Raw genomic sequence first — 22,239 nt, forward strand, 5'->3', positions numbered from 1 at the left:
TGTCCTTTGGTTTGCCAAACAAAAGCAAATTACAGCAGATCACGCTGTGGCCTACCAGGTGCCTGTGAGCACATAGTGTTATCAGTGAGAGAGCTGCCAGTGTCTGTTTGGATGCCCTCTCTCTCCTGAGGGCCCTGGACACTTGAATTCTCTAAAGAAACAGATGAGCACATGTTTCAAAGGACATTGCATGTTGTGTTCTCTCCTGATAAGAAACTTGGTTACTTTAGAAGAATAAAAAGCCACCCAGTCCGCCTTCGCAAGCACAGGTTCTAAACAACTGGTTTAATCCAAGAATCTCATCAGGTCATCTTTGGAAGGAACCTGGCTTGGGAGGTATTTATTTTTGACACAGAACCTCAACACCTCTTTAAAGAAAAACTTCTCCTTTTCTCAGCACTGAGGGGTCCTGCACATAACCCAGAACTGTAAGGGAGCTTCTCTCCCAAAACCTGTCTCTAGAAGGCTAATTCTTAAAATTTATGCTTTTGTTCTTTATACTTACATTATAAAGCCATATCAGTAAAACAGTAAAGACTGTGGACATGATTCCATGATGACCACAAAGGACAACAATGAAACTGTATCCTGCCTTGCTGTTTAGACAGTGATATACAACTGTCTCTTTCAAAAATAGCCGTTGAGAGGCACACTACCAAATGATGCAGACTAATTTGCTTTAACTTGTTTAATGGGGCATCGGGCATATACACTCTATAAAAGCCTTGCGGAAATATTTACTTAAAAGTGCTGTTTTAGAGATTATGGGGGGAAATTGTTTTATTTCCAAAACTGCATTTACGAATTATGTTAAAAAAGTATATTCAATGACATGCAAGGATCATTCTGAAAGCAAAGATCTCTGCTGAAGATTCATACACAGCATATTTACATAATGAATAATGTTTCTTGCTTAAGAAAATCTACACTTTTATGCTGTAATCTTAATAGCACTGAAACAAAGTCATATCTGACATAAATACATTCCAGAAAACAAAAGGCTCCCATTTATTCACATTCCCCTGTAGTGGGTATTTTGTTAATCATCCTCTGGCAGGGATTACTCTGACTAGATGTCTTCTGTCGTGTGCAATGATGTTCTAGCACTTCAAAAGGGAAAGTTATGATCATTCCTCCATGTACAATTGCTCTAAGTCCTTCAGACCCTTTGGTTTCCATTAGTGAACTGTCATCTTGAGTAAGAATCACAATTGTTCAACTGGATTGAAGTATGGAGGTTGAGATGGCCAGTCAAGAACATTTATTTTGTAGGCAATTATCCATTTTTTTCAATTTGTGTGCATGTGAATCATTGTCATGATGGAATGTGCATTACCAGCAAAGCTTTAGTTTCATGGCAGAAAGGGCCAGGTGTGGCCAAAATGTTCAAGCAGACGCTGGTGTTCAGATACGAAAGAATCCCAAAACAGAAAAGATCCCCCCTACAAAAGTTAACATTGCGTGTGAGTGTTTTTTCAACATGAGCTTCAACTTTTACATGAAACATAAGCTGATGAACATGTCCAAAACCTCCATTTTCATTTGATCTGACCATAAGACTTCCAAGTTTCAGTCTGCTCTTTTGTGGTTCTCTCTGACTCTCTGACCTTAACCATGAGGCTCCTGCTACTACTGAATATTTCTTGAGTGTTACAGTATGTCCCTTTATACTCCAAGGAAACAAGAAACTTAAGAGGCCTCTATATACTGTAGTTCTGGCTGCTTCCATTGCATTTCCAGAGGGTGGAATGCTACTGCAATTTGTTGTTGTTTTAATTTTTTTTAAAGCAATAAATGTGACCCTCTTATATTTATGTTATGACAAATATGACTTTGCTCTCTGCAATATTATTTTGAATACAACAGAACATTATTAGAATGTTCTAAATGAAACACATTATCCAGTACATAACTCAATAACATGCTATAAGATGGTTTTTGTTCTGATTTTATCAGGGGTATGAATACATCTGAAGGGCACTGTATATGCTTATACTTACACACAATTGTTAGAAATCACAGCTTTTATGGAATCCCTTCATACTAAAACATGGATTTCTTGTATTACCATAAATATTTAATACATTCTTAAAATTCCTAGGTTCACCTTCTTGCTGTAACATGCATGAAATGAACGGGTTATATAGTGATATAACAGTATTTAATAAGTTGATATTATTCTCTGATCTAAGCAGCATAGTGACTTCGACCCCATAAGACAAATGCAAATGTCTAAATCCCCCAATAAAGAAGACCATGACAGCAGGATACACATAATACTGAATTATCTTTGTGGTAAAGAAGTGTTTATTTCTTTAAAAAAAAATGGAATTGTAGCCGATGCAAGAACTAGTTTAGGATAACAAATGAAGCATTAATGTATTATGTTTAAGAGTGTGGTCTGTATAACTAACAATTCTACTTTATATTGCCATTGTCATGTGACCTAGTATTATGGCACTATTTTCAGTGACACAGACAGTTAAGCCACACCTTTCACACATGCTATGATAGAAACATACCTCATATCCTCAATGACTGACTGGATCATGTTGGATCGTTCTAAACTGTGAGTGCAACTGATTGTGCAAATACTACCTACTTAAGAAGAATGTACAGCAGTGCAACTGGACATAGAATTGCTCTATTTTGGAATATCTTGCAATTTTCCCTTTATGTACTTTTTTAGAGCCTGACAGGAAAACATACTCAGCTGTGAGAGCTGTTCTATGTTTGGGAGGGCAGGGCACATGGTTGCTGTCACTCTACATAGGATGCCAGTGATTTCAGCCACCTCACAAGACGATAGAAAATAATTTTGTAGTGACATAGAAAGCTGAAATCACAAGTAAAAGCCACACTCTTTCTACCACAGATGAACACCAAGGATTAGGAAGGACAGAAACGATGCAGACATGGCATTTGGGTATCTGTAAACCGTGCCAATGCAACATGTTACTGTTGCAGCTTTTTGCCAGTCCATGTTGAGCTGCAGATTTATGCTTTGTGTTAACTCACAGGGGACTCCAGCCCTCTCCCTGGAGCAGTAATTTATGACAGCCATGACAGAGTCGCAGTGCGATTGCACCAGGATGGTAGCGACTGTAATTTCCCTCTTACTTATTCTGCAGTGACTGAATGGATTAAATAAACCTCAGAGGCCTACAGTATGTCACAGGCCAGTCAGAAGAGAAAGCACTGGCTTGCGAGATTCCACAGCGTTTATTCATTATATAACTCACCTAGTTTTGCATAAATGATGGAAACATCCTGCAGAATTTCTCCAGTGGGCAGTAACTTCAGGCTGCAAATTAGCTCCAGAAGGTCCACATACTGTTTCATTGAAGGATTGGGTTCCACATCTAAACACTAGAGGCAAGCAAATCGGCAATTGGAAAAGTTATGTTTACTTTTAAAATGTACCCGATGCAATCTGTCTCTACTTTGTGCACACAGTGAAACACAAACCCTCTGTAGTGTCTTCCATGTGTCCTTAGGCTCATGCACGAATTTAAGAGAAGCAGCGCTCACCTATCCCTTGCTTGACTGGGATAAAGACTTACCACTCCATTCTGTCACAGGCCAAAACTTTAAAAGACTTTAAACCAGGGGAAATTGATCATAAAAAATGTATACACATGTAAAGAGGGTTATTGGCTTATATCCAAGCAATGAGATGCCTCGCACCTTACAGAATAAATCCTTCATGTTCTGTAACTGGCCGTAAAATGGAGCCAGAATGCGTGGCTCCTGCACACAGCCATCTGACTTTCGGATCTGATCCTTGTACCGCAGGAACATTTCGGTAGGATCATTCCAGCAGACTTCCTTTTTCAAGTAGAACCTCCCAGAGCACATTTCTTCCGTTCTATAATTCAAGAGGAGACAGCAAAGTTAATTACCTGAGTAAAATATGTGGAATTTCAAAACATGGCATTATTAACAAGAAGGAAGCTAATGCACCATACCTTTCATAGGCTATGAAAACAGCAGGTGTGTGCAGAAACAAGTCTTTTAGCTGAGTCGGATTGCAGTTTTCGTAGAGGTACGTGTAGACATTGTGCAAGTGCTGTACACTGGTTGTAAAATCAGCTCCTTCGATTTCTTCAGATGAGCCACCCGATTTCTTTGTGCACCACGACTTCAAGTGCGTGATCACTTCTTCAATGGAAACAGAATGTTTCATTCCTGGCAGAACACAAACGTTGTGCGAAAGAAGTCAAAAGCTGCCATCAGTACATAACAGATCAGAAAAAGACATTCAAAATGCTGTGAGTCGACCAAAGTTCATGTTTCAGAATCATCAGTAATAAAAACCAGAAACGCTGACAGCTGTAAGCAGCATATAACCCAAGGGGACACTGAGAGGAAGGCAATTCTGTGCACAGAGAATTTTTGTGAGGTGTGAAGTGTGTTGAAGCTGAGGCCTCAGAAACTTCTGAGAAATATTTCAATTCTGATTGTCAAATCAATAAGTTACTAAAACAAACAATCAAGATGGTGAATGGCCTACTCCCATTTGTAACTTATGTTACTATAATCTTAACACTCGGTAATGCACAAGGCCAGGATGTGCTAGTTGTCAAAATGGACAAACTCTCACACTTCTAACTTACCATTATTACAATGACTCAACCAATAATTTAACTTTCAGTCTAATTTTTGGTTCAAAGTTCACCTAGAGCTGAAAGGCAGCAGTTGTATTGCTTTTGTGTACCTAAGAGCACTCGTTAGTTATGAATAAAGAAATAGGTCTTACCAATTGAGTTAGTAAATTCACTGGGACTCATGTCAACATAATTGACATGAACTCCCAAGAGACTGAAGACCCCGGCAGAATACAGGTACACCTTGCTAGGGCACATGTACTCCACAGTGTGCTGATCATAGCTGCCCAGGTCTGCTCTGAACGCTGGAACCCAAGGCAATGTGGTCAGGTAATGGGTGAAAGAGGACCTGGCATCTTTCAGCTTGTGTCCCTGGCTGTTAAACACCTGAGCCTGCTTGTACTGAGAGTAGTGGTCCCTGTAACGACACAATCAAAGCACATTCCATTTTCTTCAGTTCTGACAGTTAATCTGATGCTTAAGGTAAGATATGAACAAAGATAAATGAGATTACTACAGAATCGGCAGCAACTGTATAGTGGGCTGAATTGAAAAAAATGGCGCACGATTTATGGCAGTTAACAGATAACACAAGACAACACTTTGATCACATACTGGGGTAACAGGAATGAAAAATGAGAGCAAGTGATGAGATGGCATGGCAATATCCTTCATTGTTTCAAAAATAAAAATCAACAAAGTTTTTCAAAACAAGTCACTGTGAACTCCCTGGGCTGTTGTACTGCGGTGTCTTTGTGGCTCACTGACCAGTATCTCTTTCTTTCATTCAGCCATGGGGCTTTCCTGCAGAGCCCTAGTGTGTGGTGTCTCACTTTTTAAATAGTTTAAATAGAGAGGAGCACATTTGTCAGGTATCAGGATCGTAAGGACTGACAGCTGCCTTCTCTAGACGGTGATTGGGCTGACTGCCTGTCTCAACAGGTTAGTAACTCCTTGTATAAAAAATAAAACCCCTCATTTGTACATAAATATATCCTCAGAACTGTAAATATGGATTAATATGGATTTTTTACTTAACACATTAATCTTAATTTCAGGATGTCAACAGCTGATGTCTCGATGCAACGTAGAAGTGTGAAAGTATGCATTTAAAGGTACAGATGTGTACAGCACTTCAGTTTTAACTGTTAATAGTACCTGAAACTGCATTGCAATTCATTGCACAGAAAGCAATGCTTGACCTCATCAATAGTTATTTTGCTGAGGCAATGATGAAGAACTCAATTCAGATGTTCTAAACGGCTGTCTGAGAGTCTAACATTTCTGAAGCATGTTGGGGCCTAGCATTCAATTCTGGACCTGGGGTGTGCGGAGTTTGTGTGTTCTCTCCGTGATCGCATGGGCTTCCTCCAGGCACTCCAGTTTGCTCCTGCATACTGGTAGGTTATTTAGCTTCTCGGTAAAAAATGGAAAATTCCAGGATGGTTTATAGGGTTGGTGACCCCAAAAAACGAGGAGAAATTATAATCTAGTCCTGCAAAATCCCCCCCTAAAATTTCTGCTTTATTCAATCGATATCTCTCTTCTTCACTTGAGCTGCTATGTAGTGGGGCTGCTGGTGCAGAAACATTACAGCGCCACACCATGGTGGAGCCGTACCTTAGCAGTGAGTAACATAGATCCCCCCTATTTGTGAAGCTATTGGATGAAACTGCTAAAAAATGTAAGTAGAAGTACTGTTTTTTTAAATTCAGTGGAGTCATAAAAAATATGCATCTACGCCCAGAGACCTGCTCTTTTCGGAGATTTAAAATATCCTTCAGAACTCAAGGCAAGGTATTCAGAAGACAGAACTAAAGGTAAGTTTGGCACAGAGAGCTGCAGAAAGGCTGCAGCCCTGCATCAAGTACAAGCCTGCTCATCATGCAGGACACATCACCTGTGTCCACATCACCACTGTGTCAGAGCTGCTGAACTGAAAACCCCAGTGCTTTGGGTCTTATGTTAAAACCGTAACATGCAGCACAGCGTTCAAACATCAAAGGAGTTTTTTCCATTCAAAAGTTTCACTGAAAACGATCCATAGAAAAGAAGATTAGCTTTAAAACCCTCCTCCCCAGAAGACAGAGAGATTGGCCTGCCATTCTGTCAGACAGCACACCACGGAAAACCAAACTGTGTTTAAACTGACTCTGAAATGAACTCACCCAGTAACCCAGTTTTTGTTGAGCAGACCCAGGAGTTCCCGCCTCTGTTCCAGTTTCTGTTTCTTGTCGAGCTGATCCGCTGTTACAAGGGCGTGGAACTCGTCACACTGGTGATCTTCAATGACGTACACGCTGTCTGAAGCCCTGGGCCACAGCTCACAGTCGAGAGCCCATGGGCCCGAGGCCTGAGAGAGAATCAGGAGAGCTGTAATTAAGGTGCCAACACAACTTTGGGGGCACTAACGGATCAAAACCCACCAGTTCAGTGAAGGAGGCCTACAGTGCTTTTCTGTGGTGTCTTGGAAAGACGAGAGACACAGTGTTTAATCAGATACTGTTAAGCACTTTAGAATGAAGACCTCGGACATAACATAAAAATAAGTTTCTATCTGAAACAAAACTATTTTTCACAAAAACATTCATATAGAAAATTTCCAAAGCACTAAATAAATACATAAGGCCTCAGATCATTTCTCCTATAAAACCTAGCACCCTTAGAGTGCTAGACAGTTTAGACATTTTTATTTTTCCTTATGAAACCTGAAAACGTCTACTGTGAATATTTACCCTTTCATATTTCATATATTCATATTTACCCTTTCATACAGAATTCAAAATCATGTTTGTTATATTTTACTGAATATGTATACTGAGTACAGTACAAAACATCACCACAGTTATCCATTGAAACCCAAGAAGGCGATGTGTCAGGTGTTTGACAAAGAACACAGGTTTCATTCACTCATCGCCAAATTCACAATGCAGAAAAGCAATACAATTTCATTGTGCTGCACTTGTACATGACTTACTACCGGCAGAAATGCTACCACAGGCAAGCCGTGATGATTGAGGCCTACAGTTCAACAGGTTCCCATGTCTATTCAAGGACACTTTCAAGCAGTATTACTTTTATGAAGACTGTACATCCAGAGCTCGTAGATGGAAACTAGATTTGTTTTCACTCCATTTTTAAAATAGCATCTCTGGATTTCATTTTATGCTTTTAAATATGGCTATATGTCTGTTTGCTTTTTCAATTGCTACTCCACTCTCTTGGTCATCATCTGGTGAAGAACACAACAAGACAGACACGGAGAGCAGCAGTTTTCCAAAAAACATACAACACCCCAGTGCAGAGTTTGAAACACTTTCTGAAAGGCCAGGTACTGGATGAGAGGGGACACTGGATCAGTCTCTGTCCTCAGGGGGAAAACAGGATGAGAGTGAAATGACAGCGCCGTGTTGAGGAAATCAGGATGTACTCAGTATAAGGGGTAAGTCCGAATGTGTGAAATTAGTATTACTGAAACTCTTCCAATTCTGCCAAAAAAACGTCGTTGTCAATGAGCTTTGAATAGCTCAGTCTTTCTCTCCACGTTGTTAGCATAAGGGTTAATACAGATGTCCTGAAATCAAATAAATCATAAGTCCATTGGCAGACTCAAGATTAAATAAAACTTGGCTATAAACAACCTGGAGGATAATCAGTTCTCTTGCATGGGGGAGAGCTATCAAAGCTGCTTTTGGCTCCAGCTGCCTTCAGAGCCACCCTAATCAGTCACAGATCTATCGTGCTCCTGATTTAGCTGTGACAAGGGGGGCAGCCTTAGGATTGGGCCCGCATGACAACACTTGCACCAGGGAGCTCATTCTGAGAAACCCTTGTTAGAACAGCCCTGCGCAAACTCACACTGGTTTTAAATAAGGATAATGAACCTCTCGGGAATAACAAAAATGTAAAAAAAAATGTAACAGATATCACCTGAACTAACCTCTTTTGTTTGCTGGTCTGAAAACAAGTAGCAATACTGTCTAGTCACACTGAGCTTTACCACAGAGGACAGTCTAATCTGGGGAGGTCTTCTCTGTTCACTAATTTGGTTTGGATTTCTTGATGCTAATTTCCCTATAGCAAACAGAACAGGTGTCACTGGAGTTTGGTGCCCGGAATTGCTCTTAGTGGGATTAAAAGCAATAAGTACTGAAGCTAATATGATTGGAAAGAGGGAAATACTTAACTTTCTAATGCACAGCTGTCAATGTAGAAAAGCCTATGTAGAAATACAATTCCTATAGAAATCTATTTGCAGAGGCAGCATGCATTTCATGGGAATTATCAAAATGTTCCGGTACATCGGAAGGCATGTAATTTTTACCACATGCAGTGCTATGATAGAGAATCTTCAAGAGTATTTATAATGCACCATGATTAAACAAACCTATAAGTTGCAGGAATAAAGGCAGTGTATTAATTTTTATGTGGGAATAACGACATGTTTTTACAGTACAATAAACACATTTTATCATAATTTGGACCAAGCAAGACAATGCAAGGTTCGAAACTATTGGAAAAAAAGGCAAAGTGCAAGAAAGCACTTATTTGGTACTGTAACACCTGAAAATACTGTTTTTTGCTATTACAAAGGATCAACCAAAATGATTCCCTTTTACGCTATCAGTTCTAAATTAAATAAGGGGAAAATAATCACAAAATAAGAGTAAGAAAACTTAGGCTCAAAAAAGAAAGATGGCTGAAATAAACTGAGTATGAAAAGTGATTCACATTCCTTCGCATTTCCCCACTGTAAGCGTAGAACCTATTCACCGTTTTGTCTTGTGGCTTCCATAGCCTTTAAGCAGCAGTCTCAGTTTTTTGGGGAACAATTGCTAAGAATCCCTGATGTGAATCTCGACTTGCAGACAGGATACACTTGTGGGCACGGTTGGAGGCAGCCCCAGAGCCGTCATTAAAACTGATTGCCAGACACCAACAAGTTCACAAGCTCCTCTTTTAGATTCTCCTTCCACTGCCTGGTGTTCTGTAATATTTCTCTCTCTACGAGGAAGCACTGTCTCTCTATATGGAACAGTGATCTCAATCTAAGATTTACGAACAATCTCTTCCTGAAGAAGAAAGCACTTGCATGTTTAATTAAACAACTCAGTCAAGTACAGAGAGCGCTGCAGTTATATAAGGCACAGTGACCTTGATTTCTCACATTGACAGCTTTTCTTTAAGAGCAGGTTTAATTTTTTGCATTGGTCTTCTCCTAAATGTTCTAACAGATACGCGTGGGTTCTGTGTCTTAACTATTTTAACTATTTTTATACTTTCCATACCTCTGCATATAGAAATTGCAGTTCTCTGGGGTATACACATTTTGAACACTCTGTCACATTTTTTTATTGTTTGATATTCCACATTTTTTAAATCTATCATACATAAACATATAACATGTATACACAACTAAGGTATAAAATGAAGACTGATTGACAGACATGAAAATGCAGATACCTTTGGAAAAATAGGACAAATGCAGAAATATGACTATGTAAAGAAATGAAGTGTCCATTATGCAGGTGTAGGGTGGCAGGGTGGTGTGGCAGTTAAAATTATTGCCTCACACCCCTTTAGTCCTGGATTCACAGACTCCCTCTGTGTGGAGCCTGCATGTTCACCTGGGTTTGCTCTGTGTCGTCTGTGCTAGATAGATAGCTTTCTCCTTTCCCTGTGTTTCAAGGAGATGCACTGTGGTTCCAGAACCACTGCCAGGAGTAACTGCTTCTATGCAGTTATTCTATTTCAAATGGACGACTGGGTCTCCACTAACACCATCTTCCCAGTGTACAAGAAGTCAACCCATCAAAGTGGGGATAAAGTCCTGGGTGTCTTACCAGTTCGTTCAGCGTCAGGGAACGCTTTGTCTTTTTGAAGATGAACAAATCCTGAACGCCTAAAGCACTGAAGAACTCTCTCCAGCCACTGGGATCCAGGTCTGCTTTCAAATAGCAGCTGTGCAGCAACACCCAGTCCACCCCTGAAACACCAAAGGACACGATCCACACTTAAACATCTAATTGCCAAGTCAGCGATGAAGCAAATCTCCCAACTTTATTTCTCCGAATCTTTCTGCAACTTATAAAATAATATGTTTCCAGTGAGCCCTGGATGTCACGAGCTACAGTGAGCAACCTGGACACTCACAGGGGATATAAAGGTAAAAACTATGTTAACAAGAGGTTCTGAACACACTTGAAAAGATGTGCTAAGGGAGTAAACATCAGCAAGGTCATTCTTATCATCTATGATTTTCACAGCACTGGATCGAAATTCTAGTACTTATCCTTCAGGGATGTCAGCAGCACAGAATGCATCACGTGGATGTGCCGGATTCCCACTATTCTACCACAGACAATGCTTCCAAAGAGTTTTACCCTCACAGCATTTTCTACTCCAGATACTTTGCTTTAAAGAATTAAAGTGGGGGGAGTGTTTAAAAAAACAGTGGCCAAAATAGCCTTCTATTGTTAAGGCAGAATTCACAGGCAGGACCTTTAAAATGGGTCTTTTTGCACTGAAAGCATTTATAATATTAATAGCGCAGAGCTTCAGAAATTTCAGTTCACAAATCCAAAGATTTTTTTTTGTCCAGTGAGATGCTTCATTCAGCAGTCTTAATCGAGACTAGTACAGATTTAGCCTGCGGACAAGAAACGTTTAGATAAATAACAGGAGATTTTGTTAATATCCATCAGTGAGAAAAGGCTATTTTAAAGACTAAGTTCAAAATCCAGCAGGGAATTCTTTTCATCTAACTTGGCAGATTTTTACAAGATAAAAAACGCAGACATTTAAAAGTGGTTGTATAAAGACAAAACAGAGGTAATCCACTTTGTTACCTGGAAGCTTTGATGGCAGGTCAATGTTTCCATACTCCTTTGAAAACTGCACCTTGGTTTCTCTGGGACACACAAAACCTTTGTTTGTGAAAACTGGGATTGCTGCATTCAATTTCACATAGTCTCGACCGCACGAATGCTGCTTGATGAACACAAGGTAGCTGATAACAATGTCTTCAGGCTTGACCTAGAAAACAAATGCCATAGCAGAGACGAATAAAGCAATATACAGTATATATATAATGAATACTTTAAACTGCATAGGTCTTGACAGTCTACTGTATTTCTGGCACACCAAACCCAGGCTGCAATTCTGTCCTATTGTAGAATTTTGCTATATAGTCACATTCATTGCACCCAAACTTTCAGCCAGTAATCAATGATATTTTTTTTCTTGCACTGTGATAATCAGATGGCCCAGGCTTTTTAGGTTTCTGTTGGTCAGAGAGCATGCTGGTGTAAAATACTACCTGGTTGCACTCTGATATTAGGGGATTTATGGTTAAAGAAACACTCAATAAAGGTCTTAGAATTACACTGTCAAGCAAATATAAACTTTAGTTGCATCATATTGGGTACCTAGAAAGATTTAAGATCCTATTTGTGGGCTTTTTTATGTTCTCAAACTTGGCTTTGGTTAATTTAAAAAACCCTCTATATATTTCAGTCTCACAGGACTCTCTTCCACATGACTTGTAGCCTGGACCCTTTATTCATCACTGTTTTTCTTTCACTTCAGGTCACAGCTACTGTAACTTACTACTCTGGGTCCTGGGGAAAGTGGGAATAGTTACCTTCCATGTGCCGCTCTTCAGAATGGGATAAATGTGCTCCTGGAGGACTTTCTCTGGCTCCAGCTCATGCACTTCCAGTCTCTTCAGCAGCTCTCTTACTTGAGAGTTACCCAGGGGATCAAGGCACTCCAGCAGCCTGGGGTTCACTATACTAAGATCCTTATAAATGGCTTCCCGGCCTGAATGGTACACAGAAACAGGAAAATCTGACCCAAAACTGGATGAACCCATCGATGAGAGAGCTATTTTATTAAAAAAGACCATGCTCTACATTTATAGACTCAAATTCACTTCAGACAGTCTTCAAAGCCACCCTAATTCTATCATTACAAATCTGTTTGTCCAGAAATTTCAAACATTTTTAAAGCACTGTTTCCTGTAAGGTGCATTTTACTTCATGTACTATAAACAGCTATACCATATTTAAAAACAATGGTAAAGGATATTTTTGTACACAATGCAGTAAAAAGCTTAGGACCTTAGAGGAAATCCTAACAATACATCACATAAAAAATGATATTTTTTTGGTTAGGAAGATCTCTGGATGCACTGTTTCTTAAGCTGAGGTTCTCTGTCTTGATATGACACTTTTCAACTGGATTTCTTCTGCTTCAAGGAAACTTATTTTGACAACAGCAAAGAGATTAAGCTTTGTAGCATCTTGTACAGCTTTTGAGACTGCTGTCATTCAATTATCTGTAAGCCTGACAAAGACTTCATAAGCCTCAGTAACATTTCACTCCACAAAACAAAAAAAGTGAAATAAATTAATTTTGTATCCTCTTGAATAAAAACAACACATTATTTTATTTATCAGCTTTGCAGTTTCTGATGTTTAAGCTCTTAAGTACAGTATTTTAATTAATAAAAGCATCGTTCTGTATTTCTAGAACAGTAACTTACATGAATTGATATAATATACGTCATTGAATCATGTCCTGTTCATGTCAGTACTATATTATTAATATCGAGAAAGTTGTTTTTGCTCATACAGATTCATATACAGTATGTCTGTAGTCAGTGGACAGAAAATGGGTTTAAGAGACTGGAAGAAAGTGCAGGCCTTCTCTGGACTGAACAGCAGCATCAATAGTCTTGTTCTGGTTAATAATGCAGGAGTCTAGGCTATGCTATAGATCACAACAGAGGAATGTAAAATAAATTTTTAATTTTCCCTAGCACTTATACTTGACCTCTCAGTGCTCAGTGCCTCTAAAGTGCTGGTGTAACTAAGTAACTTCTTTAAATTCTCTGGCTCTGTGATTCTGGTAACTCATTTGTACTCGAGAGGGATAATGACTTATGGATGGAAATACAAGGAGAAATCTAAAATAATGAATAGAAGCCTTTGGACTGCATGTATTACATATGTGTATGGAAGAAAGTTATTCATTTAAAAAACTAACATGTCTCAAAATCACTAAATAGGTTTTATTTTGGGGAGGGGAAGGCATATCAACCATGCTAATACGGGACTAAATAAATTTATACAGTACTTAAAAAATATTTATTTTTTGCATTGTCTAAATATATATTTGGAAGTGCTGAAGGTATACTTGTAAAAAAAGAAAGTAACAAACACAGGGAGCTTGTAAAATGAGTCAGTCTGCTCATACAAACTGTGCACACACAAATGGGACTATTGAGCGCATGTTCTTGGGCAAAGTACACACCAGGGGGCGCTATGCTTGTGTCCATGATAGCAGGACACAACATTCCTGCCCCACAGGAGACAGCTGGCTCAGGATACACGTGTCTAAATTTGCCAAAAAGGTTTATAAACAGTATCCAGTGTAAGTAAACATCTTAGAACTTTTCATCTTACTGCACAAAAATGAAAACATCTTTAGGGTACAGTAAGTGCTCCATGCAAATAAAGGATTTAATCACCACATTGGGGGGAGAAAAGGGCTATCCACAAAACCAAGCAGAGACATGTAATTTCATATTAATTGACATCGGCAGCAATCTAGCACTGAAATTTCTCTTTAATTCAGGCCATTGATTTCCTCGTCAAGCGCTGATTGAGGTGCTGCATTCAAATGCTAAATTCCTGCTGCTTGAAAGGCCTGGTTATCCTAAGGCTTTGTCAAAAAAAGCAATCTGGACACATTATTAACTACACCTAGAGCTGTCGCTAAAGGAAGACTGACAAAGGCACTGCTTTGAAAGAACTAACCGAGTCGCACAAAGGGCTTGAACCTGTTCAAATAAGAAACAGGTACTTCTCTGTGCAAATCAAGAAATTTAACCTCCATGCCACAAACTACACACAGTTATCAAAGACTATTAGAAAAAGGAAACCGCAATCCTCACAGGCCAGTGGGGACATCTAGACACATGGCAATCATGTAAACCAAAACACAAGGAAACAAAGAAAAAGGTACATTTCCACACTGGGTGACTGTAGAATCAAAAAGTAAATAATATTGAAAAAAAAATAAAAAGCAGCAAACATTCTGGCTTTCCTTTCTTCTTTTTGCCAAACAAGTGTATGTCTTGTCATGTTTAGGGTTCAAGGCACAAAAATCATTCTGTGTCAGTAAGCAGAAAGTGCAATGGATAAGCAGAGCCCAGAGGGCACAGATACCTGTCTGGACACTGTGAGGGTCGCTGAGGGGGAAGAAGACGCCCACTCCATCCAGAGCCACCATGCGGCCATCAGCCAGGGGGATGATGGGAATCTTTCGGAGGGCCTGTAACATGGCGTCGGCCTCCTGGTACTCGTGCTCCAGGGTGCGGAAGTTACACACCAGCAGCTTGGCCACCTTTTTCAGGGACTCACCTGAAAGGCAGGGCCCCAGATGTCACACAACAAAATACGTGACAGATCCTTATGGCACACACCAGTACTTTCTAATCAAATCTGCTGGCAAACCATGCACACCATTGCAGCTCCCATACCAGACTCCTGTCAGGAAAATGATTTATGATTTAATGTCTTACAGATTACTATGGTGAAGCACTGGAAAACTGGAGTGAACTATAGAGAGTGAGACATTCACAACACGCAAAACCATGACAAAGGAAATGACAGGCTGAATACAAATTGCTAAAAGGCAGAATATACAGTGAAAATCCTGAAAAATTTGCTTAATGGAAGAAAACGTTCCAAAAAAACTCTTTGGTTCAGCGTACGTGATTCCTAAATCATACGGCAGCTGCCAACAATAAAACAAGCACAATGTAAGAACATGACTCATTCCCGTTACTGGGACTCCAGCTGTCCACGTTGCCAGTGGTTTGGTGACTTTCTGATTTACCGCTGTGTGCGCTGTGCTCCCGGAGGAGCTCCTGAGCCATGGCACTGGTGATGGCGGTGATGTCGGAGCCCCTAAGGCGGTGTACCCCCAGGGCGGTGATCAGGGAGGGGGGAAGGGCAGACTGCAAGGCGGGGTGCAGGTAGGACAGGTTCAGGTGCCGCTGCAGCAGCTCTGGACTAATCACCTCCTGGATCAGCACGTCCTGGGACACGGCAATCTGGGAGGGCAGCTTGAACTCCACATTGCCCTCTGGAAGACACAGTGCGTTACTGGAAATGACGGGCAGTCACTACAGATTTCATCTTGGCCTCAATGGAGCTCAGCTTCATTAAAATACAATGTCCTTCGCAGTTGGAGGCTAGCAACAAAAAGCAACCTTCCTTGTTCCTACAGGACCAGTGCCTTTCCTTTTTATTTTAATGGTTATCATTCTTTAAGATCATAAAAGCCCTTCAAAACACACAACCATTGATGCCCATCGTATTAGCAGGTTCGTAATTGCAATTTAAAAGTCCTACAGTCACTGTGACATGCATTTTGTTACTGTATGTTCTACCATTACCTTGTGAAGGACTCTTCTCAGGTTGCCCAAATTTACAGGAAGAGGAAAAAATAGCTCTATTATTTACGATAGAGAGAGGTCTCTGTCTCAAGACAGATGAAGAGACGGACCTTTATCCTCCTTTGTGGGCAGACAAGCTTTTCCTTTGAGGAGCTGGATGATCTTTCCAGCCACAGGATTGAAGAAGTCCAGAATTTCATCTGGAAGGGGGATAAACTGCAGGAACTGACAGAGACCTTGCAGGCCACTGAATTCTGGATGTTCCTACAAAAAAAGAAAGAGAATAACGTCTATAAAAACTGGGAAAGTCCTTAACAATTCTTAGAGATACTCTCAATAAATCTGCAGCTGATTGTCTCACTAAGGAAATACCTGGATAAGAGAGAGACTTGGATTGACAGATAAACTTTTGTTTGAAATAAAAAAAAGAGCTTGAATTTTGATTTCATCTGTGAACGTATTTTAACCTTGAAGTGTCTTGTGAAAGGTTTGTCTAAACTATGTTTTTAAGGATCACAGTGTGCATAGAAATCACCGCAGTCTGCTTTCTTTCATACCCAACACTTTTACATCTTTAGTTTTCTCTCAGGAGTGTTATGACTGAATGCTTATCAAAGGCTTTGATGCACTACAGTGCACCACATGCACTGCAGGTACGCTTTCAAAAAAAAAATACCCAAAACAGCAGCAGAGAAATGTTCCAGAATTCATCTTAGTATACATTATACTGTGGACTTAGAAAATCCACCCTTAATTCATTTGGCAAAGTTATTTCTCATTTCAAAAGCTAATCTAGTGGGGCATGATGGCTGCTATGTGTCATCCAGGTGGGTGCTGTACTTCAGAAGTGGATGAAGAGGGTCCCTCCTACAAGTGAAACACTTTGGAATCCTTGGGAATGAAAATCATTACACAGGCATAAGCAATGAATAGGGACATTCAAACAGGAATTTATACAGGAACAGTTTGCATGCAGCAAGTCCAATTTAAGGAACGGAAACAATTGAAAAAATAACACCTGTCTTTGCAATGTATCAACAAATTATTTGCACTATTCTAATATCTTATACATGATTACTCTGAAAAAGAATAATCAGTTTTTAGAGCAATTTAAGAATGCAGCGCATCCACTAATCACATTTGTAGAGGAATTTGAACTACTGAATCTGCTTTGACTTTAGAATCCAAGGCAGCCACCACATCTCCTTCGACACAGCTCCTCCTCTTACCGTGAAGATGTCCATGGCGTGAAGGAAGAGCTGAGGGATTTCTGAACGGAGCCACTGATTCCATGGGCTGTCACGATCCACGTCTTCTCTGGAGGACGGAATGTCAAAGTCCCCTGCGGAAAAGACAACAATCAGATACTACACACTCCCGCTACAGTATAAGAGCGTCATTGGTACCCAAATTTACAGTCACAGGCCAAAAGCGAGACCTAATTTGCATTAAAATACACATAGAAGTCTCAACTTAATTCCAAGTGCTCATTACTGGACATAAACTAGTTGAGATTAGGTACTTTTCTGATGTATTTCCATAATTTGGCACCATAAATTGCTAAGTGTACAGTTGCCACGGTGGCGCTCAGTTAGCATTACTGCCTTGCAGTCCTGAGACCCTGGGCTAAGTTCCTGCGGTGCTACAGTATGTATGTGTAGTTTGTATGCTCTCCACTTGCTTGCATGGCTTCCCAGCCCTGGTCAATTTTTTGGATTTGGGGAACATTCGCATTGATGTGTGTGTTTGTGTCTAAGTGTGCCCTGCGATGGACTGTTATCCAATCCAGGGTGCATCCTGCCTTGCACCCATTGCTTGCTGGTTACTTGCCAGTACCCCTGCATCAGAGAATGGATAGATGGATGTTACAACAAATAGAATTTAACAACACATTGTTGTGTTTCAATGTATTATGAAGCAGTTGTATGGAGGACTACAAATTGCATACAGTAATCTCTATAGCATACATGAACAATAAATATGAATGCTGAACTAATCAAAATTCCTTAGTAAACAAAAATGGCTCATTATGTTAGTTAATAAATCTTGTGCAGTCAAAAACAGAATGAAATCTATTACTGTACAAATAATATAGAGCATCAGGCTATCTGGCAATATGGATTATTTGGTATGCTTTCATAAAGTCTAGCTCCTCTATATTTATGTGAAGTACCAACAACAAAGTCCAAGCAGAGCATTGTGGTCTGAAGATGGTGGTTGCCTAGCAATTCAAAGAATCTCTGAAATAACTTTTATCAGCCTTGGGATGACCTCTCAAAGTTACACTTCAACAGGCTTTAATTTAAAATTTCTTTACTGTTTTTCTTAGTTTATACTCTAATTGGGTTGCAAATGTTCAGAGCGTGTTATATCTTTTCATTTATCTCAGTCTGCGGTGTTCTGCCCAGTTACTGTAACAAGAGTTTCCCCTGTTTTCATATTCCCACTACTGGAATCACTGCACTGGGTCCTGCCATTGAGCAAATTCTCTGACAGCTTAAAACCTGGAATGCTAGGCCCAAGATCACAGACCAAGAAAATTCTCAGCTCCAAAACTGACCTTACCTACTATAAATACACCTGGCAACCTTTAACATCCCATTATCTGGGTTCCAGTCCTGGGATCAGATGAAGAGACCCATGTTCTCAATTTACCCTGTGGAACGTCTTTTGGATAACCCTAACAAAAGGCCCAGGACAGCAGGATCCCTACTCTTGAGGCGGCAGAGATTGTCTATAATGCATCGTAATTTGTATACCACAAATCCGTATCCGGGAGGAGCTTAATATTGTCAACTGCTGTGTCATTCAAGCTCTGTAGAAAAATGCAGTAAAGGGTTCTACAGCATGTACAGACTGATCCGATAGGTGCACCCAAAAGACAGAAAAGAACATGTACCTTGAATGATGAAGCGAAACCCAAAGCTTCTCAAGGGCAGAAAGGCAAAGACAGGCTGCTTCTCTGGCTGCATGGTCAGGCCTTGACAGTCATCCCCATTGCTGAGTTTAAAGGCCAGTGCTATTTCAGTGGACTCCACGTTGTCCTTGATCTGCAGAAGCACAAAATAAAAATGAATTCTGCCGGAATCAGGTCTGAGTGCAATTAGTTGGACAGCCTCCTCTCGGCTTTCTAGTTTCATGCGGGCTTGAGGTGACATCAGCGAGTGTCGCTCCTCTCCTCCAATCAGATCTTATTCTCCTGTCTGGCATGTCTGCGCAGCTCACAGGATGTCACATGACAGATGGCTGTGCAGGTGGGTGTGGCTGTGAAGCACATCTGCACCTCTCATTAATATTGTTAATACCCTGTATTCCAAAAACAAATACTGAACTGATTTTTTTATAAGTAGTGATTTTAAATTTGGCTACAAGCCAGGCTGGCAATAAGCAAACACAGAACTAGAAAAGCTACAGTATGCAGATATGTCAGACTTCCTTATGCTATTTATTCAGCTAAGGCTGTCATTTTTAGGGACAGAACAACATGTACTGTAAATTAAAGATAAAATCCAAGTCACACAGTAACAAACAGACATGGTTGCAGCAGTCAGTGCTTGACCTGATTCTCAACACACTGGAATTTAAATGAGCCTCTATCCTACATAAAAATGTTGTGTCCAGAAAACAACATTCTCCAAACACTCAACTGCCTTTACTCATGTCACCCAGCTTCATTAGTATTGTACACAGTTGCCTACATTTTTTCTTAACGCAGACTGGTCCTGTTACAGTATGTGCAGTGTGAGAACAAATGCTAATTGGAAAGGGGTCTTCTGTCTCCCCTGAAATTAAAGTCTGGATACAGGAGAAAAAAGAGGGTTTTTCAACTGGATCCAGTGTTGCCAGCAACAATATCTTATCTAGCAGCCAGCAGCTTTATTTAGTTTATTACTTTAGTAATTCTTTGCCTTGCTCCCTGTGTTTGCACAGAGACACTCGGAGTTCTGAAAATTAATTCACTACACCCTGTTAATAAGGCCTCTGTCATTAAGTTTAAATGAGACAAGAGCGAAAAGTGGCTTTGTTCTGAAGAGTGAAAGCTGTACAATGATTATATAACCCAGAAAAAAAAAATGCAGTACAGAAGCCTGGAAAAATGTCCAAAAATGTGAGCTTCGCTGTTTTAAATACAATGTTCACTCTCTTCTTTAGAAACTTGCATGCAGAGATTAGTGTGGGATAGTTGGGGGTAGGTCAATACATATTGCCATATAAAAATACTGTGCACTGTATTAATCTATTTTGAGTAATTTTTTACCCTCTGTACCAGGAGTCCTTAATCCTGCAGTTGTTTGGTTGATGTGTTGGCAGATTTTCTAGGTGCCTTTCAAGCAAGATCACATGAAGAGGCGAGAGAAGCTACTGTACTGAACGGGTCCAATTAAGCCAATAATGAGATGGTTTAGGTCCTTATGGGTCCAGGTGAATAAAATATATGCAGACCTACTGGCCCACCAGGCTCAGGACTGGAGTTCTCTGCTCTGTGGCTCCAGACTTTTTGTTAGATACTAGAAGGACGTTTCTCTCCGCGAGTAATGAAAAGTTTCATTAACAGTGAAAGATTTAATCAACATTTCTGACGCTGATCAGAGCACTCTCCAGACTTCCATCTGGGACCTCATCCTCACCTGTTAAGGTTGCACTAGGAGGTGCCACCACCAGTCTCAGCGCTGGGGCCCTGGTTCAATTCAGGACCTGTAGTGATTTCTAGAGTACATGGAGATTGTATGTCCTCCCTGTGTTTGTGTGGATTTTCTCTAGGTGCTCCAATTTCCTCTCACAGTCTGACGACATGCTGGTAGTTTAATTGGCTTCTGGGAAAACTGGCCCTGGTGTGAACGTGTGCCTATCTGTGTTTGTGTTTGTCCTGCAATGCACTGGTGTCCCATCCGGGGTGTACTCTGCCTTGCACCCGTTGCTTGCTGGGTTAGGCTCTGGCTCCCAGGCGACCCTGAGTTGGATCAAGTGGTTAGAACATGGAGGAATATAAACACAGAATGGCAAATGGATGTCCACGAGATTACAGGGTTGTATTGAAATATAATTATGAATCTCGGGGCTTTAGAAGATTTTTCCTGTTATGCAGCACTTTCAGAAATCAAAATCAAAGTCTACAGCCAAACTTGGTTAACTTGAGATCTGTAAGGAGGCAGCCATTGACAGAGTGTCACACAGGAAACCTCAATGAATCTCACTTGCCTTCTTGGCGCACAGAGTGCGTTTCAGGACCAGCCACCGCTCGGTGCCATCTGTGTGCTGCACCTCTAGGACATTGCCGGCCAGATCTCTCCTAGTCATTGATATGACACGGTTCTCACTCTGAGAGAGGGAGAATAAAAAAAACAAATTAGTGAGAGGTGAGAAGCTCTTTTCTACAATTAAGGCAGTCAGCTGCTGTGGAGGAGCTCAGAGCGACAATGATTCCACACTACACACAGAGAGGCACAGTCTGGCAATTCCCTTCGTGTGAATCTACTGCTAAGCTAATTAACAAATGCTAATTCTTGAATGAAAATGGGAACAGTTTGTTTATTTAAAAAATGTTCCAAGTCTTTCAGGAGCCTTAAGCTCACAGGGCCAAAATAAGCCCTTATTCCTATAGCAGAAAGTGGACTCCAGTCCAAAATCATACAGCAAAGTGGACGCCAGTACAATACGTGCCTCCCCATCCCCCAGGGCAGTCTCCTCCAGCATGGTTAGCTATAATGGGTCAAAAACAATTGCAACCAAATATTCCCAGAGCATCAAGGTTGCACTACAATGCGGTTGATTATTGAAATGGCTTCCATTGTGCTGTAGCTCTGAGCACAAAATCGAGTTCCATTTCTCGAATATGCTCTCTGAATGCCATTCCCAGGCGGCACTGTCATACTCCCAATGTTGCAGTCCACGCTTAAGTGAGTGAGTGCATTTATTATCGATGAAGTAAATAAAACACAAAGGATGCATTATTCAGCTAGCACGTTGGCACAATAGTTAGCAATGCTGCCTCGCAGTGATTAGTTCCTGGGTTTCATTCCGGACACAGGGTGCTATCTGCGTGGAGTTTGCATAGATAAGATAAGGCCACTTTATTGGCCATACACAATTTCTTGTATTAGGAATTTGTCTTTTCATATACCCCAACTTGCTCTCCATGAGACACTCAGACAGGGAGAGAAGCTT

The 22,239-nt window shown here is 40.5% G+C and overlaps 1 protein-coding gene across 7 annotated transcripts in view; it reads right to left on the reverse strand.

Moving 5' to 3' along the window:
• LOC148652525 (uncharacterized) overlaps window positions 1-22,239 on the reverse strand; it is an 80,135-nt gene that overhangs the window by 16,076 nt on the left and 41,820 nt on the right. For all 7 annotated transcript variants that reach the window (XM_088599370.1, XM_088599369.1, XM_088599368.1 and 4 more), the window contains 14 exons: window positions 21,274-21,393; window positions 18,974-19,124; window positions 17,304-17,416; window positions 16,185-16,338; window positions 15,513-15,761; window positions 14,840-15,034; window positions 12,250-12,428; window positions 11,456-11,642; window positions 10,451-10,593; window positions 6,776-6,960; window positions 4,760-5,025; window positions 3,969-4,188; window positions 3,688-3,868; window positions 3,243-3,369 (listed from right to left, as the gene is read on the reverse strand). In XM_088599370.1, the coding sequence (XP_088455496.1) occupies window positions 3,243-3,369; window positions 3,688-3,868; window positions 3,969-4,188; window positions 4,760-5,025; window positions 6,776-6,960; window positions 10,451-10,593; window positions 11,456-11,642; window positions 12,250-12,428; window positions 14,840-15,034; window positions 15,513-15,761; window positions 16,185-16,338; window positions 17,304-17,416; window positions 18,974-19,124; window positions 21,274-21,393 (2,470 nt within the window). The remainder of the gene's footprint in view (window positions 1-3,242; window positions 3,370-3,687; window positions 3,869-3,968; window positions 4,189-4,759; window positions 5,026-6,775; window positions 6,961-10,450; window positions 10,594-11,455; window positions 11,643-12,249; window positions 12,429-14,839; window positions 15,035-15,512; window positions 15,762-16,184; window positions 16,339-17,303; window positions 17,417-18,973; window positions 19,125-21,273; window positions 21,394-22,239) is intronic.

Source organism: Lepisosteus platostomus, chromosome 11 (genome assembly GCF_059453375.1).
Source record: "Lepisosteus platostomus isolate fLepPlt1 chromosome 11, fLepPlt1.hap1, whole genome shotgun sequence".
NCBI lineage: Eukaryota > Metazoa > Chordata > Actinopteri > Semionotiformes > Lepisosteidae > Lepisosteus > Lepisosteus platostomus.